General features: G+C 44.2%; 1 protein-coding gene across 6 annotated transcripts in view; it reads left to right on the top strand.

Moving 5' to 3' along the window:
* The window catches only part of MTUS1 (microtubule associated scaffold protein 1), a 388163-nt gene that overhangs the window by 196527 nt on the left and 164142 nt on the right, over positions 1–27494 (top strand). For 4 of the 6 annotated variants that reach the window (XM_068278642.1, XM_068278641.1, XM_068278639.1 and 1 more), the window contains exons 4-5: positions 8465–8641; positions 25911–26048. In XM_068278642.1, coding sequence (XP_068134743.1) covers positions 8465–8641; positions 25911–26048 — 315 coding nt within the window. Of the gene's footprint in view, positions 1–8464; positions 8642–20486; positions 20840–25910; positions 26049–27494 lie in introns of those variants that run through there. The other 2 variants (XM_068278644.1, XM_068278643.1) reach the window with 2 other exon arrangements.

Raw genomic sequence — 27494 nt, 5'->3', positions numbered from 1 at the left:
GCGTTGAGGTAAGCTACCTCAAATTTATTTCCCGTTTTTAAACTGCTTTTAGATGCTTTTATTACGCCAGGGCGCCTCTTATACCCTTATTGTGCAATCACACCCCCATACCTCACCCGTCTGAGGGGTGGGTACAGACCACACGTGGCTTCGACCACACCGGATATCTGTCCCGCTTTACCACCCCTAGTGGAGTCGGGTTTGTTGTCTCCACCTGCTTCCTGTGGTCGGTTGCCCCTCTGCAACCCACCTTTGTGAGTAGTGTCTTACTTTTATTACGTTCCATTGTTTTTGACATACTACACCATTGGGCTCCCACTTTTGTCTCCTGTATCTTTTCACTAGAGGGTGTTTTTGACACCCACATCCCACTACAACATATAGACAAATTTAACTTACAAATTCATTGAACATAACCTATTTGTAAGTAGGGGGCTGCCTGCATATGCTTTCATTTCTACTTTTATTGCAAAATGCTTTTGTCATTTAGAATTTACTTCAGATGGACGGGTTTTTTTTTTTTTTTTTTTTTTTTAACAAGTGTTCACAAGTTGCCTTACACTCCTGTTATGACTGTCTTATTGATATATAAAACTACAGTAACACATTGGATTGACAGTAGCTTGGTTGGAGAGCCCTTTGCAATACAAGCAAAAAAAAATCAGATTTTTTGACTTTATATACAAGCAACGTCTTATGCAAAAAAAAGTATACATGCGTCATGTCACCAATGGTTCTTCTCCTTTTGACACTGCAGGATTGTACTTAATCTGAGTGTAGGGACTGTGAAATGTCACATTGGATAATGTCCTTGTTAAAGCCACACAAAAAGAAAGGTTGGGGTAAGCTACCAGAAAGCAAGGATTCTGTTATAAAAGTGAAAGCCTTGTTAGTTTTTACTTTATGCAGTACTGTACTTTGTATTAAATACTTTTTCTATAACTGTTTTTGGATTGTGCAATGAATCATCCATTTTCTATAAATTTTTATGGTCGAACTGGCTTTCGATATAAAAGTGCTTTAAGTTACAAGCATGTTCCTAAAACAAATTATGCATTCCACTGTAATAGGAACTATTGTGTAACGTAGCATTGTTAAAAATGAAATGTAACTGTTCTTGTTTTTCCTCTCAAAGGTCATTGGATATATTACTAATTTGCAATGCTCAGTTAGATACATTGTTCTGTCTATTGATAGCTAATCTCAGGCCATTCCCTTCCCAAGCGAGGTGACGTGAGCATTGCTTGCTGTGACTGAGCCTTTCAGCAGTTGTCTTATAATTTCAGCATCACACACACAAACTGTTATTCTTTCTGAAATGTTGTATAACCTCTGCATTCGGTTCATTTCTCATGCTAAGCAGGTCTAATGCCAAGCAGGTCTAATGCCAAGCAGGTCTAATTTTAAGCATGATTAGAGTTTTTGTTGCATTAAAATCCTATTTTTGTGTATATTGAGTATTACACGGTTTGATTCTCCTGTTCGATCGTTTCGCCGCTCGATTCTGCAGTCGATTCTCTTCTGCTCGTTTTTCCTATCTTTTTCCACTCACTTCTATCACAAATAGAGCAGCGAAACGATCGAACAGGAGATCGGACATGTCGGAAATTAACTATCGAGCCATCTATCTGGCTCAAAAACGAACCGTGTATTCCCAGCTTTAGGGACCAGTTCACATAGAGGCCTGCCAACGGGCTCTACACACAGCTTCTTGGAAAAATCAACATTTGCGGAAATGATGGTTAACGCATTGAGATGAATAATCCCATTTAATTTAATGAGGGACATGGTTGATTCCAGCGGTAAATGACTCAAACGGCTGCCAGCAGTTGCCCGTGTGAACCAGACCTTAGTATAGTTATCTGTTATAGAAAAATAATTTGTAATGGTAAAACTGGATTTAACCCATGCTGGTAAAACAAAAAAGGAAACGCGGACACCGGATAGGAAATATACTCACAAGGAAGGGTTGCTCCTTGAGGCAACCACTCGTGTGCGCTTTTAAAGAAAAACCGTCCCTACTCGGTCTTTTACCAGATGTTGTGTTCGTTGCTCCTAAAAAAAAATATTCAATTCGCAGAGCTCTGCAAGGCGATCACCCTACAAAGTAGGGTACATTGAAATATACTAGGTAAGAACAGGAGGCACCCAAAAATAGTTTTGGTATCAGGATTCTAGGATATAAATAAAAAATCTCACTCCCTATTAGTTATTAATAATACTACAAAGTTTCCCATTCATTGTAAAAAAAAAAAAAAAAAAAAAAAACAGAGCACAGTGACTGTGCTGTTTTTGTTTTGTTTTTTTTTTACAATAAATTGGAAACTTTTTAGTATTATTAATACCAACTCCTTGGGAGTGAGATTTTTTTTATTTATATCCTAGAATCCTGATACCAAAACAATTTTTGGCCGCCTCCTGTTCTTACCCAGTGGATTTAACCCAGGCTATCTGCAACAAAGTCTGGTTGTTCTTGTGACTGAGAACCTAAAAGTGCCCACTAATGATCCAGTATTTTTCATCCAATTTTACCATTTGTATGTAATAAGGTACTGCTGTATGTAATAAGGTACTGCTTAAACTTTAGTATATTTGCTAAGTTTACCCTTATACTATATAGATTTGGTAAGATTGAAAAAAAAGATTGGAACATTAGTGGCCACCATAAGGCTAAGCTTGGGACTTTCCCTGGAGCTTGGGTGGTTTGGGTAAAAGATGAACCTGCAAAAGGATAGCCAGTTTTGCAGACTATATGCTGTAGAGTAGTGGTCCTCAAACTAAGGCCTGCAGGCTGAATGCGGCCTCCGGAGGCTTTACCAGCCCTCCACACACAATATGTATTACTTATAGATGCGGCAGCAGTGCTGGCACCACGTTTCCACATGGGAGCCAGCAAGAAGTAATTTGCTGGCTTCCAATCCAATTCTGCATTAGGTGGCACTGCTGTCCAATTGCATGGCAGGTTGTCACCTGGGTATGCTTCACTGTCTGGTGCGCAAAAACATTGTGGTAGTGGTGGGGTGGTTAGAGGTATATAAAAGCAGTGTGTATGCGTGTGTGTGTAGGGGTGGATAATTTGCAGTCCTTCCAATTACTGGGGAAAGGGGTTGTTTTGGTGGGACTTTTGAAAATACAGTATGTATTTTGAACACTGACTGCTTTGTGTGGGGAGATTGTGTTTTAGGCATTTTTACGCTACCTAGGTTTAATGTAATGTTTTTCTACATCATTTTATGAACACTCCGGCCCCCCAGCAGTCTAAAGTATCTTGACCCAGCCCTTGACTAAAAAAGTTTGGGACCCTGCTGTAGAGTATCCAGGTATGGCCAGCATTCTCTATGCATGACCAGGCAGGCCCACTAGTAAGTAGTCTGTATCTTTGAGTGGGGAGGAGGGGTCCACCTCATAGGCTTGTGGCAAGTGTTTCTTTTTTTTCTCTTTTCTCACCATGGATGACCATATTGAGGTCATATGCTAGGAGCTAATTTGTGTAGTTTAGGCGGGATTCTGACTTTGTGTTCAGTCATGATGCCTCAGATGGCTGCTTCTCCCCATTGTCCCAATAGCTATTCTGCCCAGCACATTCACCAATCTGCAATTATTGTACTGAGGTGGATTATCATTGTATTATCACATTAGTAAGGTAAAACTAACCTGTCTCATAGCAGTCTAATCCCAGCTCACATATAGTATAGAGATGGGCAATGAAATGTCAATCATTGCAGCTTGCTTGCAGATTAAGTGCAAATGGTATATGTCAGGAACCGGCCCGCAGCACGCCTGCGTATACGGTTCCCGACTGCGGGTTTGACCAGATCGAGAGGGGAAGCAGCCTTAGTCATGCTAAAACAAGGCTGTGATCCCTCAGAACACTTCTCACTGCCACCACTAGCTGCTGCTAGACACTTTCACTCTGCTGTCGAGTGCTCAGCGCGCAATCCGCGTTTTCGTATTCGGGTCAGCTTTGCGCTTTAGGCCGAATACGGGAACACCACGCACACACACAGTTGCAATCTTACACTGTAGTGAACCAAAACCACGAACAGTCGTTTTGAACGATACTCTTAGCCACTCTGCTGTCGAGCTACTCGCACTGGCGTTTTCGTACGTTGGGTCAGCTGCGCGCTTTAGGCCAACGTATGACAAACGCCCCACACACAATGCAATTACAATCTTATACGGTAGTGTCGCTCAATCATACAATCAGGCATGAACTTAGTTACACTTCAGTCTCTTCTAGGCTATGAGTGTTAGTTTAGTACAGCAGAAGTCAAACTTATTAAATAAGAATTTAATATTCCAGGAAAAAAGTAGAACAATGCAGAAAATATATACAAGAGATTTACAAAAAACAAGTAAAAAGGTACAAAATAAAGTTACGATACACACAAGGCTATTTGCTTACCAAAATAACAGGGATCAAGATAGAACAACCTTGGACTTTTGTGGACGGACACAGTTCTGGTTGGACCAGGAGCCCACCTAGCGTGGGCCGGGAGTCCAGCTTCAGCTAACGTCAGGAGGGGACTGATTTTAGGTATCTGCCCCCTGCTTTTTATGCTGGAATATTTGCCTTGAGGCTGCAAGCCTGTTTGGACGGGGGGGGGGGGGGGGGGGGGGGACTAGTTTTAATTACATCCTCAGACATAATTTGATTCCCAGAGATCTACTTCCACATGTAAAGAGTGTATTATAGCACACACAACACAAAAGACTTCCTTACTCTCGGTTAAAGGTGACAATTGATTAAGGCTTTCACATTGCAGCAGGATGTCATATGTAAAGTCCTGGCTCAGGCTGGTGTGAGCTGCTTCAAAGCATACTGCAGCCAGTCTAGGTGACAACAGCTCCCAAGCACAATACACCTCTGAGACAGTATTCAGACAACAGGGTCTGACCACCTGTATAGGCTTCACAGCAACTGTCTGATTAAGGGTCTTCTAATTAGAAGCAGACAATGATAGAGTTAATTTACATCAGTGTTCCCCAACCCTGTCCTCAAGGCCCACCAACAGTGCATGTTTTGTGGAAAGCCACAGAGATAGTTAATCAGCTTTGCTGAGACACTAATTACCTCACCTGTGAATGTTTGTAGTTTCCTGCAAAACCTGTACTGTTGGTGGTACTCGAGAACAGGGTTGGGGAACTCTGATTTACATCATATAAGGAATTCCAGGAAGCTAGCTGCCAGCCTTCAAAGCCAGACTGGCTAACAGACAATCCCATGTGATACAGTCAGAAAAATGAAAAATATGTTCCTGTATTATCCTTACATCATAGGCACCCCAATATATCACCACAGTATGCAGCTTGGAATTGAGTACATTGGAGGCAATTCTTGTTGAATTTAATTGCCTCAGTATCCTGCTGCATATTATTTAAAGCTAGATGTTTCCACAATTCTGGCAAATATACAGTAGACACCGTTATCTGGCACAGATGGGGATTATCTGGCGCTGGAGAAATTTGCTTTTTCATTGCTTGAGACTCGGTGTTAAAAAATAGGCCTAGTTAATAGAGCACTATAACACTCTACATATACATTTCATAAACTTTGTATTAAATGTTAAAAGAAATCTATAAAAAAAAGTCCCTGGAGGTACATACCTTGGGAGGAAGAAGCCTCTGGATCCTCTCCACCCTCCAGGATCCAGTGCCGAGAGCCACCTGAACAGCGGCGATGTAAAAATTTACCTTTCTGGCTCCATCACTGGCTCAGTAGTGGCTTTCCAATTGTGCTCTGAGAGAAATGGCCAAACCCGATCAGCTCCGTTCTTCTGCACAGGTGACTTGCGCCTGTGCCGTAGATCGGACCCAATCAGGCTCAGCTATTTCTGACGGAGCCCATTGGTAAGCCGTGACTGTCGCCACTGAATCCTGGAGGGTGAGGAGGATGGGGGAAGCCTCATTGGGATCCAGAGACTTCCCCCTCCCAAACTAAGTTACCCCCAGGGGCTGTTTTTATTTTTTTTTATTTTTTCTTAGTCTTACGTTTAAAATGCAGTAACTGAAAGTAATAAGCTGTCAGGATCCGCACCGTCTAAAAATCTTTTTATTTAGAGCTCAGTAAAAAGGCATCGAAATAGTGTGCTGGGTCGCCGGCACACAATTTATTTTTTTTTATGCCTTTTTTACTGAGCAATAAATAGATTTTTAGACTGTGTGGATCCTGACAACTTATTTGAATTCGATTCCCTGTATACTCTAGGGGAGATCACAGCACGTCATTATCCACTGGTGCTATCACACTCATGACTTGTAACTGAAAGTATATTAACCTTGTGGGAGCCATGGAACCAAGTCTTTAAAGAGGAACTGTCACGAAAATCTTAAAATTTAAAACACAGAGAAGAATTCTGACATTACCGACAGATTTTGGACTAACCCATCTTCTCATAGGGGGGTTTTCAGGGTTTTCTATATTTTTAAAAGCACTTAGTGAATGGCAGTTGCTCCGTCCAACTGCCAAAATAGTGTGCAGTAAGCAGGGAGGCTGGCCAGCATCTTCGTATAAACCTTTTTAAGGGAATGTCTTTATAAAGAATAAAGTTCATGCTGAGAATCCCCTATCAAGCGATGGAATAGCCCAAAACCTGTCAGTAATGTCAGATTTCTACTACTTACTGTAAGTGACAGCAACATAGGAGAGAAGTAATTTATGGCTCATTTTACTCTGGGAGAAATGTACTTATTTGTATGTGTTTTAAATGTTAAGATTTTCTCGACAGTTCCTCTTTAAGCACTGCAGTGCCCTCAAACAGCCTCAAGCCTGGTACACACAGTGGGCCAATTTTACTACTCCCATGTAGTATGAGAGCTTACATGCACACATCTGTTTATGGTATTCAAAAGCTGCCCCTGTACTACATGGAGGTGGTAAAATTGTGCAGTCTTCATCCAACAAACTTGGATGTATGTATGCACCCTAAGCCTTCACCACTGTGAGTACTGCCAGCAATTTGTGCTGGTTGGTTGAGACTACTGGTTAGTTGAGTTACGGATTACCAAGACTCTACTTATATGTACTTTAATTTTTATCCATTACATTCGAGCTGTACCATATCTCAGTTTGAGCTTAACAATTATTGAGGTGCTGAAATGTTACCTTTTTTGTGTGTGAAATGGGACTTCTGTGTGAAGTTTTGGGCACTTGGACAGATAACCATAAGCATCATCTTAGTTGGTACAGTGCGTTTAGGATCTGGGGTGGGGCTTCTGCTGCTGCTTGTATTGCATCGCCTTGCTGTTAAAAGGAACCAGAGGTGTGAAGCTGCCATTTATTTTCTTTCAAATACCAATTGACTGGCAGTCCTGTAGATCTTTCTGGTCAGGGTCTAAATTACACACCTGAAGCAAGCATGCAGCTAATATTGTGTGATTTGTCATAGACCTCTTATCTATATGCTTATTCAGGGTCTATTGCTGGGCATACACGGCTCGTTTTTGCCACTCGTTCATTTCGCCTCTCTATTCCGCAGTCAATCAATACTCTTATCCTCTGCTCGTTTTTCTTTTTTCCATTCACTGCAATCTGAAAATCGAGGGGCGAAACGATCGAGCGGGAGATCGAACATGTTGGAAATTATCTATGGAGCCATCTTAATGGCTCAAAAATGACCCGTGTATGCCCAGCATATGGCTTAAAATATTAGCGGCAGAGGATCAGCAGGACAGCCAGGCAATCTGCATTGTTTAATAGGAAATAAACAAGCAGCCTTCATAGCCCTCCTACCCCTGTTTCCCTTAAAGTGAACCTGAGACGAAGGGGAACAAAAGTTGTTTTTTTTGTTTTGTTTTTTGCTTTTTTTGCTTTTTTTTTTTTTAATAGATACCTGGGGCATCCTCCAGCCCACTCCGTGCAGATCTCTCCCACGCCGTGGTCTAGATCCTCCGGTAGTAATCCAGTTCTCCGTGGCCAGTCAGGTGTACTGTGCATGCCTGGCCACAACCGCCACGCTCCCGTTGCTGGGAACGTTCTGTGCCTGCACAGCATTACTTTGCAGGCACTGAATGCTCCCAGCCACGGGAGTGAGACCAGAGCACGCTTGGCCGCACAGTGCCTGCTCCAACTGGCCATGTAGAACGGGGCTGCTACAGGCTTTAGACTGTGGCGAGGGAACGATCTACGTGGAGAGGGCTAGAGGAAGCCTCAGGTATGTATAAAACTTTTGTTCCCCCTCGTCTCGGGTACACTTTACAGGTTGTAAGTGGGAAATACAGCTCAGCTATTTTTTGAGTCTATTGTACAAGAAGTGGTGAGTTTCTGTTCTCCTCACCAGGTACTCTAAAATACATTTCTTTCACATCTAACCAAGAAGCTTCTACACAGAAAAAAACAAGCTCTTCTGAATGTTTGTACAGCACTAGGAAAACATCCCATGACTGGAGTTGTGGGGCATAATGTTCTTGATTTTATACATGTTCAGCCGGCTGGAGATCTAAAACATGCCTTTATTTTTATCAGGGGGAGGATTAAGCTCTCCCAAAGGAAAGACTAGCACTGGTAAAGCTTCAGCACTGACTGGAACTGCGTCACTTCCTAGAACAAGAATCCCATACAGAGGATCTACTCTCCAGAGAACCCCCAGTGTGTCTTCCATATGCAGTACTCGTAGTGATCACAGCACTGTGAGCACTAGATGTAAGTACTGCCATCAGGTTTGGCACAAGTCTTGGTGTGGGGCACGTCACTGGCATGTCTGAGCACCGGGTGTTACACCACTGTTGTCACTCTATTAACTATCCACATTTTTCACTGAGCACACTATAGTCACTTGTCATATGCTAGCATTGCACTGAGCACTATTTAATATTTATTACAGGAATATAAATGCATGCTTATGTTACCGACCTACCTTTGCTCTGTGTTTCCATATTAATGATAGTAATGTAAATGGTTATTGTATAAATGTTTTAATGTATAGACTGAAACTGCATACACATTTTCAATATGTGTCACCCGTTAGGGATGACCTGGATGCTGCAGGTGGCACTGCAGAGGATCAATTCTAGGCATGTCCCATGGCTACAGCCGAATTGCCTACTGACCTTTAAATCCCTTCATAATCTGGGCCCTGGGTACATGAAAGAAATGTTACATCTGCGTAGCAATCCCCGCAATCTCATATCCACAGGTAATGTAGTCATACCCAGAGTCCACCTGGAAACTTTCGTCCCAGAGCCTTCTGCCATGCTGCTCCTACATTATGGAACTCCTTATCTCAGCAGATAAGGACAGCTTCAACTCTGGACGTGTTTAAATCCAGACTTAAAACCCACCTGTTCAGTTTGGTATTTGCAGAAATACATTTTTTGTTGTGTGAATAGTGGTGTGGTGTGTGATGGCAGTTTGGCGTATGACAGAGCAGTTTGTGGTGTAAGGACTGTACTTGAGATCGGTGTCATTTAATGATTTGGTATGCCGGATCTTTAGGGGCCCATTTCTACTAGATGCAAATTTGTGTGCATGTTCTGCACCCGCATAGCAATGTATTTCATTGGGCTTGTTTCCATTATATCCAGAATTAGCATGCAGGGAAAACAAAAATCCGTACTAAAATATTTTCGACCTTGCATGCTTTTTTGTGTTTTCCTATGTCGAAAGCTGTAAAACAATAAAAAAGCAATTATGCATGCCAATTTGCATGTAAAAATTCATGCATCTGCATGCAAATTTGCATATGGATGCAATTACGTGTCTAAAACATAGAATGCGAATTTGCATGATTCTAGTGGAAATGTACCCTGAATGAGCTTGAGGGATGCCTGTACTCAAGCTAGATTCTTGGCTAAAGCAGCCCGCAGATAGTCTAGGATGAGCAAAAAGCTTTCCCTTGCCTATCCTGAACTTTGTGTGATAATTTGCAGATTTTTTTTGTATCTTTTGGGCATTTTTTTTTTGAGTGTTCTTGTGGCTCCAGCAAGGCATGTCCCTTCATGTCATCCTGATGCTCAGTGCATCCTCTGCCCCCCCCCCCCCCCATTTAACTGAAGTATGGCCAGTATTAGGCCCCAAACCCTCAGGTCGGTACCTGTGAACTGGAAGATCATCTCTCCTTTGACAGGATGTGTGGGCTCTCTGGGCTCTCACAACGTGATGAGGAGGCCGCCCGGGAGTGCAGCCACAGCGCCAAGGCTGTTAATACTGTGCATGCGCAGTACGTATTTGTGCAGATCTGTGCATGCGCAAAGCGTTCTTCTGGTTCATAGGCCATTACACAATGGGTCCGGGGCCTAGTATGGGCCATATTGCAGCTAAACAGAGTGGTGCAGGGGGGAACCGAGGATGCAGTCTGCATCAGGATGGCATGAGGGGGACAGGTATGTTCAATACTTGTATATGCTTTCTCACCTCAGATCTCCTTTAAGATCAAGTAGCAGGACTGCTGTACAACCTTCGGCTGTTTCCAAGGATGTGCATGACCGCTTCTTGAGGCAGGGGACACACTTGTCTGTTTTTGTGTGCCTTTTCTGCACAGAAAAACCAATAACTCGATGTAAATCAGCGGACTAGTTCACACTTGAATGCATTTTCTGCATCCAGAGAAACCTCCTGCAGCATAATTCTGCATGTGTGCGTTTACTGTATCAATTACATTAGCTGCTGGTGTGCAGAAAATCCATGCAGGAAAGTGAAAGACAAGTGTGAGCCTGTTATAACAGCAACCTCCTACATTATACAACCTGTGGCTGGCATTACCAGCCTGCCAAGGTGCTCACCCCACATTCTTCAGGCAGGGGTCACACTTGTCTGTTTTTAGTTCTTTTTTTTTTTTTTTTTTCTGCACAGAAAAATGAATTTCCACTGAGAACTTAATGTTAATCAATGGGCAAGTTCACACTATTTTTTTTTTTCTTTTCCCAAGCGCAAAAAATGTAACTGACATTCTGCAGCATAATTCTGCACATGGGGTGTATTTTCTCTGTCATTTACATTGGCTACTGTGAAAAAATTAGAGGCATATTGCCCCATCTACACGATACGATTCTGTGGGTAATTCGATTACGATTCTATTTCCGATCCGATTAAATCCAACATGTCCGATCGGGATTCAATTCGATTTGCCATTGTTTTGCAATGGCAAATCGAGTTGAATCGAATTCCGATTGGACATGTTGGATTTAATCGGATCGGAAATAGAATCGTAATCGAATCACCCACAGAATCTTATCGTGTAGATTGGGCTTTACAGCTCCCAGTATACACCATAAAGCTGTGGAAGCCTCTATGGGGGCATGCTGGGAGGTGTGGTGGTCCCGGCATCAGGGCCAGCCAGCATCACATCCAGTCTTTAATACAGTCCTGGCCAAAAGTTTTGAGACTGTCAAAAATATTGGAAATTAGAAAAGTTGGTGCTAAAAAATTGATATAATGAATTGGTTGTGTAGTACAACTAAGAAATAAAGCATTAGGAGCAGAGGCATAAAGCTGGCCATACACTAGGCCGATTACCCGCCGATCGACAGCAGATTAGATCACTGGGATCGAAGCTGCTGTCACATCGTAAACGCTAAATTTCGATCTATTTCATCCCGAAATAGATCGGTCCCGTCGATCGCTCCGTGCAGGAAATTACCGTCGACCGCCCGTGGGTAGGGAGCGCATTGCTAGCGGCGTACGATCGACGCAGGTATACATTACCTGAAGCTGGCTCCCGGCATCTTCTCAGCATCACCTCCTGGCTCCTGGCTGGCATCTTCTCTGCATCACCTTCCGATTCCAGCATCCATGTACAACTTCCTGTGTCACTGCAGTGACAGCGGAAGTACAAATAGAGGGCGCTCTGTTTGAACTTCCGCTGTCACTGGAGTGACAGAAAGTTATACGCGGATGTCGTGATGCGGAGAAGATGCCTGGGACCAGGCTTCAGGTAATGTATGCGGGGTTTAGGCGGCAGCTCAGCAGATGGTGAATCAGTTTCAGGCTGAAATCGATTCACAATCTGTTTGCAGTAAAGGCAGCCATACGATCCCTCTCTGATCAGATTCGATCAGAGGGGGATCTATCTGTTGTTCGAATCTGATGGCAAATCGACCAGTGTATGGCTACCTTGAGTCTAATATTTGTTTCCCGTACAGGAAGAGGTAAGTTATCTATGCAAATTGCCATTGAGCTCCAGGACTTTGAAAGTTGCAGAGAGCTCTGACTTCTGATTAGGTTATCTCAACTGTATTGTGTTTTTCTTTGGCAGAGAACAGTTCAGGACAGTTCAAAAGTTCACTGCCTGTTCTATAAAAACATTTAGAATACTTAATAATGTGTAAGCTGCAAATGTTAGAGAATGATGTAATGTTATTAAAAAAGCTGTATAACTGAAAATAAAAATATGAGAATATTTTCTTTGCTACCAATGTTCTAGTAATTATCCGTACTACACAAGCAAATCATATCAGAATTTTTTTGTTGCTTCAGTGTCTCTTTAAGTTTTTATAATAGCAATTTACATATACTCCATAATGTTATGAAGAGTGTTCAGATGAATCGCATAGTCCTTCTTTGCCATGACAATTAACTGAATCCCAAAAAAACCTTTTCTTTGCTGTCATTTAAAGGACCTGCTGAGATCATTTCAGTAATAGTCTTAACTCGGGTGAGAATGTTGAGCACAAGGCTGAAGATCATTATGTCAGGCTGATTGGGTTATAATGGCAGACTTGTTATGCTACAATAAAGCTTTCTTGAATAAAAAGAATGGCAGACTTGACCTGTTAATAGGAGGGTGATGCTTGAAATCATTGATCTTCCATTGTTAACCATGGTGACCAGCAAAGAAACGCGTGCAGCCATCATTGCGTTGCATAAAAATGGCTTCACAGGCAAGGATATTTTGGCTACTAAGATTGCACCTATATCAACAAGGATTGAACCTCTTTCCTTGAAGTGCTTTATGATCCTATAAATTGTTAAGAAGTCTTCAGGGCGTCCAAGAAAGTCCAGCAAGCGCCAGGATCGTCTCCTAAAGAGGATTCAGCTGCCGGATCGGAGTGCAACCAGTGCAGAGTTTTCTCAGGAATGGCAGCAGGCAGGTGTGAGCGCATCTGCACGCACAGTGAGGTGAAGACTTTTGGAAGATGGCCTGGTGTCAAGAAGGGCAGCAAAGAAGCCACTTCTCTCCCCCCATAAAATCAGGGACAGATTGATCTTCTGCAGAAAGTATGGTGAATGGACTGCTGAGGACTAGGCAAAGTCATATTCTCCGATGAAGCCCCTTTCCGATTGTTTTGGGCATCTGGAAAAAGGCTCATCAGGAGAAGAAAAGGTGAGCGCTACCATCAGTCCTGTGTCATGCCAACAGTAAAGCATCCTGAGACCATTCATGTGTGCGGTTGCTTCTCATCCAAGGCAGTGGGCTCACTCACAATTTTCCAAAAAACACAGCCATGAATAAAGAATGGTACCAAAACACCCTCCAACAGCAACGTCTTCCAACAATCCAACAACAGTTTGATGAAGAATAATGCATTTTCCAGCACGATGGAGCACTGTGTCATAAGGCAAAAGTGACAACTAAGTGGCTCGCGGACCAAAAGGTTGAAATTTTGGGTCCATGGCCTGGAAAATCCTCAGATCTTAATCCCATTGAGAACTTGTGGTCATTCCTCGAGGCGGGTGGACAAACAAAAACCAACTAATTCTGAGAAACTCAAAGAAGTGATTATGAAAGAATGTGTTGCTATCAGTCAGGATTTGGCCCAGATGTTTGAGAGCATGTCCAGGCAAATTGCAGAGGTCCTGAAAAAGAAGGGCCAACACTGCAAATACGGATTCTTTGCATAAATCTCATGTAATTGTCAATAAAAGCCTTTGAAATGTATGAAGTGCTTATAATTATATTTCAGTACATCACATAAACAACTGAAACAAAGATCTAAAAGCAGTTTAGCAGCAAACTTTGTGGAAACTAGTATTTTTGACAGTCTCAAAACTGGAGTGTACTCTTAAGGCCCGATTCCACTAGGGCGGTTTCGCCGGCGATTCTGCAGAGTTTCCCCGCACATCATTCGCACGGGGAAACTCTGCCATAGGGGATGACGGCGCCGCGGCGGAATCGCTTGCGGGGGCGTTTCGCCCGGAACCCCCCGCAGATTTCGCCACGGAGGCTGCGAATCCCATAGCCGTGCATGGCACGGCTCATGGGATTCGCCTGCGATCCCGCCCACCGGCTCAGTGCGGTGTGCGTCTGCGAGACGCACGCCGCACTAGTGGAGACGAGCCCTTAACCTAAAAATAATAGGCAGATGTACATTTTGGATAAAATGAACTGCGGCCTTTTATTGGAGTATCAATATTTATTTTTATTTTTTGAAGTGGGTTAACTAGCACACCTTTTTATTTTATTTTTTTTTTTTTACCAACACCTCCAATCTCATCTCCTTGATTGGACTCCAGCTGGCTGACATCACTCCAATTAGCTTTTAGAGATGTCAGTCTAGGAGTCCACATACTTTTTCCACCTGCACCGTGAATGTTTACATGGTGTGTTCAATAAAAACATGGAAACGTAATTATTTGTGTGGTATTAGTTTAACCACTTGATGACCCACCCTTTACCCCCCCTTAAGGACCAGCGCTGTTTTTAGTGATCTGTGCTGGGTGGGCTCTACAGCCCCCAGCACAGATCAGGGTGCAGGCAGAGAGATCAGATTGCCCCCCTTTTTCCCCCCCCTATGGGGATGATGTGCAGGGGGGGGGGGGTCTGATCTCTTCTGCCTGCGTGTGGCTGGCGGGGGGGGGGGCACCTCAAAGCCCCCCTCCGCGGCGAAATTCCCCTCTCCCTCTCCTACCTGCCCCGCCCCGGAGATCGGGGCTGTACAGGACGCTATCCGTCCTGTGCAGCCAGTGACAGGACGTCCCCTGTCACATGGCGGCGATCCCCGGCCGCTGATTGGCCGGGGATCGCCGATCTGCCTTACGGCGCTGCTGCGCAGCAGCGCCGTACAAATGTAAACAAAGCGGATTATTTCCGCTTGTGTTTACATTTAGCCTGCGAGCCGCCATCGGCGGCCCGCAGGCTATTCACGGAGCCCCCCGCCGTGATTTGACAGGAAGCAGCCGCTCGCGCGAGCGGCTGCTTCCTGATTAATCAGCCTGCAGCTGGCGACGCAGTACTGCGTCGCTGGTCCTGCAGCTGCCACTTTGCCGACGCACGGTATAAGCGTGCGGTCGGCAAGTGGTTAAAGTGAACCTAAAGGCAACAAAAAAAAAAAAAAAAAAATTAACTCACCTGGGGCTTCCCTCAGCCCCCTGCAGACAATCGATCGGTGCCCTTGCAGCTCCGGTCCGATGCTTCTGGACCCGCCGGCGACGACTTCCGGTTTGGCCGTCACAGGCCGACAGGCATGGGAACGCGAGTGATTGATCGCGTTCCCAGCCTGTATATCGCCACCTATGCTGCTATTGTGGCCTCCTGGCCGCAATAGCAGCATAGGGGGCGATATACAGGCTGGGAACGCGAAGAATCACTCGCGTTCCCATGCCTGTCGGCCGGTGACTGCCAAACCGGAAGTGTTCGCCGGCGGGTCCTGGGCCATCGGAGCGGAGCTCTGAGGGCACCGATCGTCTGCAGGGGGCTGAGAGAAGCCCCAGGTGAGTTAATCCCTTTTTTTTTTTTTTTTTTTTGACTTTAGATCATCTTTAACCACTTAAGGACCAGGGCATTTTTCACTGATCTGTGCTGCGTGGGCTCTCCAGCCCGCAGCACAGATCAGGTTTGAGGCAGGGCGATCAGACTTCCCCCTCCCCCCCCCCTTTTTCCCCACTAGGGGGATGTCTTGCTGGGGGGGTCTAGTGGCCGCCACTCTGTATGGCGGGGGGGGGGCTCCTCAAAGCTCCCCTCTGCAGCGCTATTCCCCCCCCTCCCTCCCTCTCCTTACCTCCCTCTCCTGCTCACTGTGGGCAGCAATCCATCCTTTACCGCCTCTAATAGGCTTCAGCCTATCAGACGGCGGCGACCCCCGGCCAATCAGAGGCCGGGGATCGCCGATCTCCTTTACGGCGCTGCTGCGACAGCAGCGCCGTAGGATGTAAACACAGGTGATTTCTTCCCCGCGTGTTTACATTTCGCCTGCGAGCCGCGATCGGAGGCTCGCAGGCTGTTCACGGAGGCGCCCTTGAACTAACATGGAACGGCCAAAGGAGCGGCCATTTCCATGGTAAACCACAGATGACCAGCCGCCGCCTATCGGCGTTAGGCGGTCGTTATGTGGTTAAGCAGACTGTGGCTGTCTAGTGTTGTGACTTAGATAAGGATCAGATCACATTTTATGACCAATTTGTGCAGAAATCCACAAATTAATTCCAAAGGGTTCACATACTTTTTCTCTTTACTGTATTTATAAACATTGTTACCAATCCATTGCCTCATCCCAACAGACGGGCAAACACACTGACCAATCAGCAGAGGGGCAGATTTACCACAGCATTGCACCCAAAGTTTTCTTCTCAAGCAAAATCTGTACACCTGTAAAAATGCTGAGTGTCTGGCAGAGCACATACACCTCAGAAATTAGTTGACATATTTGATCCGGGTAGTGAAAGAAAAGAAAAAAAAGAGGGGGGGGGGGTGGCCACACAGTCCAACGAGGGGCCCAGGCACTATACAAGTCCAGGCCCTGACATTCTATCAGTGGGCTGATTCACATCTGATGTGTGTTTCTGAGGATGAAAAGTGCTATTTGCTCCTCTGTCCCTCTCCACGATCACATTTTTATTTACATGTGATTGTAGTTCTACTGTAAATGCGCACATTATTAAAGGGAACCCGAGGTGGGTGATATGGAGGCTGCCATATTTCCTTGTAAACAATGTCAGTTGCCTAGCAGTACTGTTGATCTTCTGGCATACGCAGTGTCTGCGTCAAAACCCTGGAACAAGCATATGGCTAGTCCAGTAGAACCTCCGTCAGTTGAGTCAGCATACCTGATCTGCACATACTTGTTCAGGGTCTATGGCAAGAAACATTACACAGGATCAGGAGGACTGCCAACTGGTATGGTTTAAAAGGAAATAAATATGGCAGCCTGCATATCACTCTTACCTTTGGTTCCCTTTAACGCATAGGTATGCTCATGGCCTGGGTCACAAACAGACCTAGTGCACACCAAAATCGCTAGCGCTTAGCGATTTGTTTTCAGAGCGATATTTTTTTTTTTTTTTTAATGAATGGACGTTTTTGCACATTAATTCATGCTGAATCGCTCCAAAAAGCGCATTTTATTTTATTTTTAAATGCTTCTGTCAGAACAACCTCATAGGGTTACAGTAGCCAAGCACTTTTCACAGTGCTGCTGCTTTGCAAAGCACTCTTGCTGTGCACCAGCTGTAATATAGGAAAATATAACATAAAGGATGTAAAATGTTCAGAGTTGCCATAAAGCAGACTCTATAAATGTGCAGATAAATCTCATTTGAATCAGAATGGGAAGATTTGTGATGAATTATGCATAATTCATTGCTTTCATCTCAAGCAAAGGAATAGAATACTTTAGTCTTACACTTTCTTCCCTTTGTTCTTATTTTTGCTGTTTTCAGCTATTATTTCTTTTAATTGGATTTGATATGAGGAATTGAGCGCTGTGCTGCCCTCTCCAGTCCTCTACAGAGCTGACTATAGTAGTAGTGGGTGTTTTACTTATGTCCACGCTTGTGTGTGTTGCGCTGCGTGATAGTACTGAGTGCTTGTGTGTGTGTGTGTGTGTGTGTGTGTGTGTGTGTGTGTGTGTGTGTGTGTGTGTGTGTGTGTGTGTGTGTGTGTGTGTGTGTGTGTGTGTGGCTGCTGCTGCTGCTGCTCGATGGTCCTGGGTGCTCTGCTTGTGTGTGTGTGTGTGTGCTGCTGCTGCTGCTGTTCGCTGGTACTGGGTGCTCTGCTTGTGTATGTGTGTGCTGCTGTGTGATAGTACTGTTTGTGTGTGTGTGTGCGCGTGCTAGTACTGGGTGCTCTGCTTGTGTGTGTGCTGCTGTGTGATAGTACTGGGTGGTGTGTGTGTGTGTGTGTGTTGCGGTGTGTGTGTGTGTGTTGCGGTGTGTGTGTGTGTGTTGCGGTGTGTGTGTGTGTGTTGCGGTGTGTGTGTGTGTGTTGCGGTGTGTGTGTGTGTTGCGGTGTGTGTGTGTTGCGGTGTGTGTGTGTTGCGGTGTGTGTGTGTGTGTTGCTGTGTGTGTGTGTGTGTTGCTGTGTGTGTGTGTGTGTGTTGCTGTGTGTGTGTGTGTGTGTGTGTTGCTGTGTGTGTGTTGCTGTGTGTGTGTGTTGCTGTGTGTGTGTGTGTGTTGCTGTGTGTGTGTGTTGCTGTGTGTGTGTGTTGCTGTGTGTGTGTGTTGCTGTGTGTGTGTGTTGCTGTGTGTGTGTGTTGCTGTGTGTGTGTGTGTTGCTGTGTGTGTGTGTTGCTGTGTGTGTGTGTTGCTGTGTGTGTGTGTGTTGTGTGTGTGTGTGTTGCTGTGTGTGTGTGTTGCTGTGTGTGTGTGTGTTGCTGTGTGTGTGTGTGTTGCTGTGTGTGTGTGTGTTGCTGTGTGTGTGTGTGTTGCTGTGTGTGTGTGTTGCTGTGTGTGTGTGTTGCTGTGTGTGTGTGTGTGTGTGTGTGTGTGTGTGTGTGTGTGTGTGTGTGTGTGTGTGTGTGTGTGTGTGTTGCTGTGTGTGTGTGTGTGTGTGTGTGTGTGTGTGTTGCTGTGTGTGTGTGTGTGTGTGTGTGTTGCTGTGTGTGTGTGTGTGTGTGTGTGTGTGTTGCTGTGTGTGTGTGTGTGTGTTGCTGTGTGTGTGTGTGTGTTGCTGTGTGTGTGTGTGTGTGTGTTGCTGTGTGTGTGTGTGTGTGTTGCTGTGTGTGTGTGTGTGTGTTGCTGTGTGTGTGTGTGTGTTGCTGTGTGTGTGTGTGTGTTGCTGTGTGTGTGTGTGTGTTGCTGTGTGTGTGTTGCTGTGTGTGTGTGTGTGTGTGTGTGTGTGTTGCTGTGTGTGTGTGTGTGTGTTGCTGTGTGTGTGTGTGTGTGTTGCTGTGTGTGTGTGTGTGTGTTGCTGTGTGTGTGTGTGTGTTGCTGTGTGTGTGTGTGTGTTGCTGTGTGTGTGTGTGTGTGTTGCTGTGTGTGTGTGTGTGTGTTGCTGTGTGTGTGTGTTGCTGTGTGTGTTGCTGTGTGTGTGTTGCTGTGTGTGTGTGTGTGTGTGTGTGTGTGTGTTGCTGTGTGTGTGTGTGTGTTGCTGTGTGTGTGTGTGTGTTGCTGTGTGTGTGTGTGTGTGTGTTGCTGTGTGTGTGTGTGTGTTGCTGTGTGTGTGTGTGTGTTGCTGTGTGTGTGTGTGTGTGTTGCTGTGTGTGTGTGTGTGTTGCTGTGTGTGTGTGTGTGTTGCTGTGTGTGTGTGTGTGTTGCTGTGTGTGTGTTGCTGTGTGTGTGTGTGTGTGTGTGTGTGTTGCTGTGTGTGTGTGTGTGTGTTGCTGTGTGTGTGTGTGTGTGTTGCTGTGTGTGTGTGTGTTGCTGTGTGTGTGTGTGTGTTGCTGTGTGTGTGTGTGTGTTGCTGTGTGTGTGTGTGTGTGTTGCTGTGTGTGTGTGTGTGTGTGTGTGTGTGTGTTGCTGTGTGTGTGTTGCTGTGTGTGTGTTGCTGTGTGTGTGTGTGTGTGTTGCTGTGTGTGTGTGTGTGTGTTGCTGTGTGTGTGTGTGTGTTGCTGTGTGTGTGTGTGTGTGTTGCTGTGTGTTGCTGTGTGTGTGTGTGTGTGTGTTGCTGTGTGTGTGTGTGTGTGTGTTGCTGTGTGTGTGTGTGTGTGTGTGTGTGTGTGTGTGTGTGTGTGTGTGTGTGTTGCTGTGTGTGTGTGTGTTGCTGTGTGTGTGTGTGTTGCTGTGTGTGTGTGTGTGTGTTGCTGTGTGTGTGTGTGTGTGTGTGTTGCTGTGTGTGTGTGTGTGTGTGTTGCTGTGTGTGTGTGTGTGTGTGTTGCTGTGTGTGTGTGTGTGTGTTGCTGTGTGTGTGTGTGTGTTGCTGTGTGTGTGTGTGTGTGTGTTGCTGTGTGTGTGTGTGTGTGTGTTGCTGTGTGTGTGTGTGTGTGTGTTGCTGTGTGTGTGTGTGTGTGTGTGTGTTGCTGTGTGTGTGTGTTGCTGTGTGTGTGTTGCTGTGTGTGTGTGTGTGTTGCTGTGTGTGTGTGTGTGTGTGTGTGTGTGTTGCTGTGTGTGTGTGTGTGTGTTGCTGTGTGTGTGTGTGTGTGTTGCTGTGTGTGTTGCTGTGTGTTGCTGTGTGTGTGTGTGTGTGTGTGTGTTGCTGTGTGTGTGTGTGTGTGTTGCTGTGTGTGTGTGTGTGTGTGTTGCTGTGTGTGTGTGTTGCTGTGTGTGTGTGTGTGTGTGTGATAGTACTGGGTGCTCTGCTTGTGTGTGCGCTGCCTCTCTGCAGCCTTCAGCAGCTTATAAATGTGCTTATTGTTGTCATTGACATTCCTCACAAACACGGACTTGATCATGTATAAAATGCCCTTTGAAACAAAGCTACATTTTGTCCATTTGGCCAAGACTGCACAGCCCACCCGATTGCCTGGTTAGACTTTCAGGCTGGATTAATGCGACCTGCCCACCGCCTCAAAGCCTCTGATTAGTTTCCACTCTAATTCATCGAGAGCGGCACAAGAAGCACAAAGAGGTGAACATGGCTGATGCCCTTTCAGCTCTCATCTGGTGGTGAGCCTCTCCTCCTTTAAATGACAGTTCCAGGCGGGCACCGTAGCTGCACAGCGAGTGCATGGCCCGTGGTGCACCCTCCTGTCAACTCCACGCTGAGATTGACAGCGGAATCAGGGAAAGTCTGTGATGTTACCTTGCTGACCTTGCTGCTTGTGGCTTCCTGCAGCATAATTCCTTTGTTGGCTTCCGCTGCTGGGAAAAGAAGTAGGTCGTTTCAGATTTTATTCTTCAATCTAGAAAAAGTCACAACTTGGCAAAAAATAGGCCAGTGTTCTTTATCTCGTCTTTCCACAGAGCTGTCTGCTGCTAGCCATCCATGTGCCTTTGTTAGCCATGCAGTGGTTAAATCCCATTTAATAGGAATACATTAGTTATTAAGTAAATCCCTCCAGGACCTTCTTGCATGCATTCTCCCCCTTGCCTCTATCTGCAATGTTCAATTATTTAAGCTCCCGCTTCCATTTACCAGACATTATTTCTACCCCACATGCTTATACACACACAAGCCTTGTGTACAGGCGATTCTCATGCTTATGTATGGCTGAGACACAAAGGAAATACTTCAACACTACACCATACCTGCTTGGCTGCTGCTGCAGCAATCTGTGTGGCTTTCTTGAGGCAATAGAAGGAACAATATAATGACTACACTGAAGAAACCCATATCGTTTAATTACATTTCCTTTCATTATTCTTTGTTGAAAATGACTACTGATAGGTTGTTATGGGCAACTGTTTACTACTCTTATCAATTGTTTGCACTGCCTTATTACAGTCAAACCTATATGCAGTAAATCTTACGGTGGTATTTTTCAGCAGGGATGAGGGATTTTTAAAAACTGTATCTAGATATGATACATGATTAAAGGGTAAATAGGAGTAGAAGATGTCTTTTTATCTGTGATGAAGGCAAACCAGTGACCACAGGGGTCAGATAAGGTCGGAATTGTAGCACATTCACACTTCACAGTGAGATGCACTTCTTCAGCTAGTTGTTTGCTTCCAGGTTTAGAGTTCAAGAAAAGGTATCTTTCCATCCAGTCTCTGAAAGAGAAGTTACCATCCATCTGCTGTGGAAAAAAAGGACCACTATTGCAAAAAATTGTAAATGCTTTTATATAAAATGTACATTTCTCCCAGAGTAAAATGCACAGTAAATTTACTTTTTTCCTATGTTGCAGTCACTTACAATAGTTAATAAAATGCCAACAGATCTGACAGGTTTTAGACTAGTCCAACTCCTTAGGAGAGATTCTCACTATTACCTTTATTCTGTACAAAAGGAAAGGATTTAAACAAAGATGCCCATTGCTGTCCTACTCATTTGCACACTGTTTTGGTAGTTAGACTCATCAACTGCTGTTTAACAGGTGCTTTTGTAAATTATAGAATTCCTGTGAATCTCCCATGAGATAATTGGCTAGTCCAAAACCTGTCATATGTCAGACTTTACCTACCTGCCTCACCAAGCTGCTCCCATTGGTCATCACCCTCTCTAGTCATGTGAGGTTAGTGGCAGAATTAAGGGAAACCTGGTCAAGGTCCCTGGCATAGCTTTTTATGTGAAAGGTAAACCTAACCCAAGACCTTGTCTAAAAGTACTTGTGATTGTTGCCATTAGCAACCATTCATTATTCTGGTTTAATTTTAAAATAGGCATTTTAACAGTTGCAAGACAGGCCAAAGGAGGCAACAGACTTCCTGTTTTCTATTATAAATGGTCAGTGAGATGCAAATAATTCCAACTTGCATGCAAATTCATGCAAATTGTATGCAGTTTGGATCTGGGCCAAACTAAATCAACAAGAAGTGAACATCTCCTGCACCGGAGTATACCAACTAGTAATGGGGCACAATCCAGACAAATATTAGGCACGCTTTCTGAAGTATTATCACTCTTGTATGTGCATAAATCTCACTTTTTATGCTTTTTTGATTATAAAGAAAAAGTTTGTCTTGAACCCTAAGGGCCCTTTCACACCAGAGGGCTTTTTCAGCGTTTTAACGCCACAGCCGAAGTTGGCGTTTTCCTAGGTAAAATGAAAGTCCATCGACTTTCATTTTACCTTTCACACTTAGCGCTGCGTTTTGGAGCGTTGCGTTTTGAAGCTCCCAGGAGCTTTTTTTTTTAGGGATGGCCGCTGCGTTTCTCAATACAATTGATACTAATGTATTGGCGTTAAAACGCCTTAAAAACGCCGGCAGCCAAAACGCAGCGTTTTAGCCTTTTACTGCTGCCTGTAGTGTGAAAGGGCCCTAAGGAAAACTTTTTGTTGCAGTCTTCATAGGTTCCAATAGACATTAAAGTGCAACATTACATTATGTCTGGGTAGAAACCTCCAGATGCGTATCAGAGATGTCTGCCTTAGTTGATGTAAAGTGGTAATACTTCTGACACTACTGCCCTCGCCTCCTAATTGTTTTAGCTCACAATCTGTGGCAAGGAGGTATGAAAGTATGACTGCAGCCTGTCCTCTCACTGCTCCGCCTACTCCACACAGTAGTCCATATGCCATTAACCTTTTCTCCTAGGAGAAGCATTTTCATCTTCTATTTAAAATAACTTTTTAGCACTTTTCAACTGAAAAAGTACCCAAAAGTAGGTTGGAAAGTACAGACAAATTATTTTGAGTATTTTCTTGCTTTCCGTTTTCTTAAAAAAACATTTTATTGACAAATTTAAAAATATCACCTAGGAGAACTCAGGAGAAAAAGTGAATTGCATATGGGCCCGTGAGAAGTGATATCAAAAAGGATGTCGGCACACCTGTACTTGTGCAAAAAAATGTATTGAAGTGTCAAGATGATATTCCAGTTTTTGGGGATGTCCAAGCATCCCTGTTTCAAGGCTAATAATAAACCAGAATTGGCAAATGTAAATTCTGCATGAAGGGGTTGTTTGATGTGAATTTATGATCAGACTATTTTCTGGCTTAAGGCCTCTCTCACAGTGGGGCGTTGCGTTTGATGCGACGTTAAAGTCGCAAAACGTGCCCCTAACGCAGCGTATGTAGGTTATGAAATTGGACATTACTTTGCACTGCATTGACTCTTGGTGCGCCGTTTTCATCGCATTCTGATGGAACGAAAAACGGCGCATGCGTTACATTTAAAAAAACAAAACCTTACTGAGCATGTGCAACACATACAACACAGCAAATGTATTGCTAAACGCACAGCATGCAGCACTCTCTAAATATTGCTACATGTTACACACAACGCGACGTGTGCACTGTGAATGTCGCACAGACTTTGTATTACGTTATAATGTTTTATAACTTGCGACTTTAACATCCCACTGTGAAAGAGGCCTAAATCTGGGGTGAATGCTTAAACATGTATGCTTGTTTCAACCAACCAAATGGGTTTGATAATGGGGGTGGGGGAGTAGGAGGAGCTCATTTGTTAGAAATGGCCGCTATATTAACCTGTGATTGATCTATTGTTTTCTGGACAGCTTCAGCAATGTTGTGTCCATGAATTTCAAAGTAGAAATAGTAAATGGATAATTAAACCATCTGGAGTTAACAATCTGCTTCAGATCAGATTGCTAGCAGTTACAATTTTGGGTGATGTTTTTGCTGTATACTCGTGTACGTTTTGTATGTGGCGAGCAGAGTTGCCCGGTGCACTCGCAGTGTAAAATCAATGAATAATCAGAATGCTTGCTTGGGGCTTGTACTCTTGGATGTAACATTTCCAGGCTCATTAGATCTAAATAGCCTTGTCAGATCTGGAGATCGGATTCAGCCTACTTTATACTTCATTAGAATACGCAGGATAGACACGAAGGATAGAGCTTTTATATAGAGTGTACAAGATGGTAAACAGGCAATAGCAAAACAAAGCTTATACTATAGTGGGCTGCCCTAATGGGGTCTATGCATGCATCTGCAAAACCTATAAAGGTACCAGTGGATTTCCCTAGGTGCAGTTTCAACCAGCACACTTTGGTAAATCAGCTGCAAATTTGATCTTTCCAGCTTTTTAGAGGAAAACCTCTGTGGCATAATTTAAAGGACAGCTGAAGTGAGGGGCACATGGAGGCTGATATATTTATTTCATTTGAAACAATGCCAGTTGTCTGGTATCCTGATTTAGCTGCAGAAGTGTCTGAATCCCATACCTGAAACACCTGATCTGCATATGCTTGTTCAGGGTCTATGGCTAAAAGTATTAGAGGCAGAGGATCAGCAGGACAGTCAGGCAACTGGTATCCCTTTCACTTCAGTTGTCCTTTAAATGCAATAAGATCTACAGGGCTAACTGGGACTTCCTTGGTAAGGGTAAGCCATTTTATAAGTACAGTATATAGTTTTACTATGGCATTTAGTATCAGGCGATTCGGATGCACAGCAGATCTATTTGGAAGAGGTTATCTGGTCTAAACAATGGTAAAAAGTCTTTATAGATGTATGTAGCTTTGTAGCAATGTATAACAAGTCCCGCATTCCCACACATGAATATTTCTGAAGTAAGTTTTTTGCTGTGTAATGTGAAAGGGAAAGAAGGTTGGCATGGACATTATTTTTCTACATGGGTTTCGAAGTAGCATTATCTTACAGACTAACCACCCTGAGTAATACCCACACACAGCATGTGGTTTGAGCAGAGGTGTTCTTTAGTTTATTAGTAGTTTGAAAACGGACACCACCTTCTAATCCAAAATGGTTAGAGAACCTGAACTGAAAATTAAAAGTCAAAATAAACCTACACAAGTCATACTTACCCCCCGTGTAATCTACTCCTCAATCTCTTTCTTCTCTCCCGCATCCTGTTTGTCCACTGTGATCAAGGGAATTCTCCGTCCTCCATTTTGAAAATGGTCATTAGCCCATAACAGCATCCTGGTCAGCACACTGTTAAAACTGTAACATCGCCCACTTGAGCCATAAGGAAACATACATTACTTGGCACATCAGTTGTCCTCTCCGCTATAACTGACAGCAACTGATAAATAACTGACAGCAACTGATATATTTCAATTCTGACAAAATGTTGTCAGAACTGGAAGGGATTGTTGTCAGAAGAAAATGGTGAGCTTCTGAGAGGAACTGATGGCAAGGTAACTATGTAATGTTTATTTGGAGTTACCTCATGTGTTTATTTTAAATAATTTTACTCAGTACAGGTTCCCTTTAAGGGGCTTCTTTAAAGGCTGAGCAGCACTTGAAACCCTACAAGCCTTCATGAAATGTTAATTGTGTACTTTCTAAATGTGGCATTCAAGTTGCAGACAGAGTGTTTAATGAAAATCACTTGTTTGTTTCAACAGCTACCACTGGCACCAGCAGCATCAAGACTGATGAAGTCCCGGCAAAATGTATGAGACAAAATAGCATCAGCAGTGTTACTACTGCTAAAGTAACATTATCGAGAGCAAGAACTTTGTCTCTGAAAACTGGCCAAACAGGTAGGTTTCATGGAGATGCATGTGAAATTGAGTGGAGTATTTCTGTAGTTGTTAATGATAGTTTAAAAGTGGGAAACGTACAATAAGGTTCTTGACATCCGTTAGAACAACCAGTTCCTGCATTTGGTCCATGTATACACTGTAGTAGGGCACCCTTCATCTGTATTATGCTAGGAACAGGGATGGTGCCTGTGTAGTGTCCACTCCAGAAACCTGTGTGTGTCATAGATCAACACTTATCTATTCAATTGCTGACATAGGTCACTACTCTCGGCTCCCTCCCTGCAACAGGTTACAACAACAAAACATTTCTAAAGTGCTTTTTCTCCCCGAAGACCCAAAGCACATAAGGTTGTCTCAGATCAGTACATAATGTGTACATGGGAAAAATGTTATCTGATCATACATGCATACCAAAATTCCCTTCTTTGCCACAAATCGCGGCAGGGATGGTAGGTTAGGGTTAGAAGCGCGTGTGTGTGTTTAAGTGTTAAATGCCACAAAGGGGGTAGGGTTAAGTGTTGGGCATCACCTGGGGGGGGGGGGGGGAGTTAAGGGCCAGGCATCAGTAGGGAGAGGACTTAGGGTTTGGCATCTGTAGAGGGAGGGTTGTGTGTGAGAGTAGGGTTAGGTAAGACATGGTAAAGTAAAATATCAATGTTAGCTTTCAGAGGCTGGCGCTCACAGTGCTATATGACACCTGGTCAGATTACAATCTAATTGCACTCAATTGAGCAAAGAAACACTCCACTTCATATCAATAGTTCCAGTCCAGCAATAATTCTTATAAATTCACACTGGATTATATAAATCCCATATATGGTTCCCAGATTGGATTCCCCCTCGAGTCCTATATGCTTCACGGAAATTCCCATGTACAGTTCTTAATAAAGAGGCCACTTGACAGGACAGCCTCCACCACACCCTAGTGAGACACTCACCGTGTGGTAAGACCCTCTGATAGGTCTGACGCCTTGGGACCGTTATCTGGTCGTCCCCCACCACATTCGCTATATCCAGGATCCTTTCCACCTTGCAGGCCTCTTCTTTTCTCTTGTGGGGAATCCAATCTGGGAACCATATATGGGATTTATATAATCCAGTGTGAACTTACGAGAATTATAGCTAGACTGGAACTATTGATATGAAGTGGAGTGTTTCTTTGCTCAATTTAGTGCAATTAGATTGTAATCTGACCAGGTGTCATATAGACAAGACAAATAACATTTATATCGCGCTTTTCTCCTGGCGGACTCAAAGCGCCAGAGCAGCAGCCACTAGGATGCGCTCTATAGGCAGTAGCGGTGTTAGGAAGACTTGCCTAAGGTCTCCTACTGAATAGGTGCTGGCTTACTGAACAGGCAGAGACAAGATTTGAACCCTGGTCTCCTGTGTCAGAGGCAGAGCCCTTAACCATTACACCATCCAGCCACCTCTGTGAGCGCC

The sequence above is a fragment of the Hyperolius riggenbachi genome, chromosome 1 (assembly GCF_040937935.1).
Source record: "Hyperolius riggenbachi isolate aHypRig1 chromosome 1, aHypRig1.pri, whole genome shotgun sequence".
NCBI classification, from domain to species: Eukaryota; Metazoa; Chordata; class Amphibia; order Anura; family Hyperoliidae; genus Hyperolius; species Hyperolius riggenbachi.
This window is presented reverse-complemented; position numbering and strand designations above follow the sequence as displayed.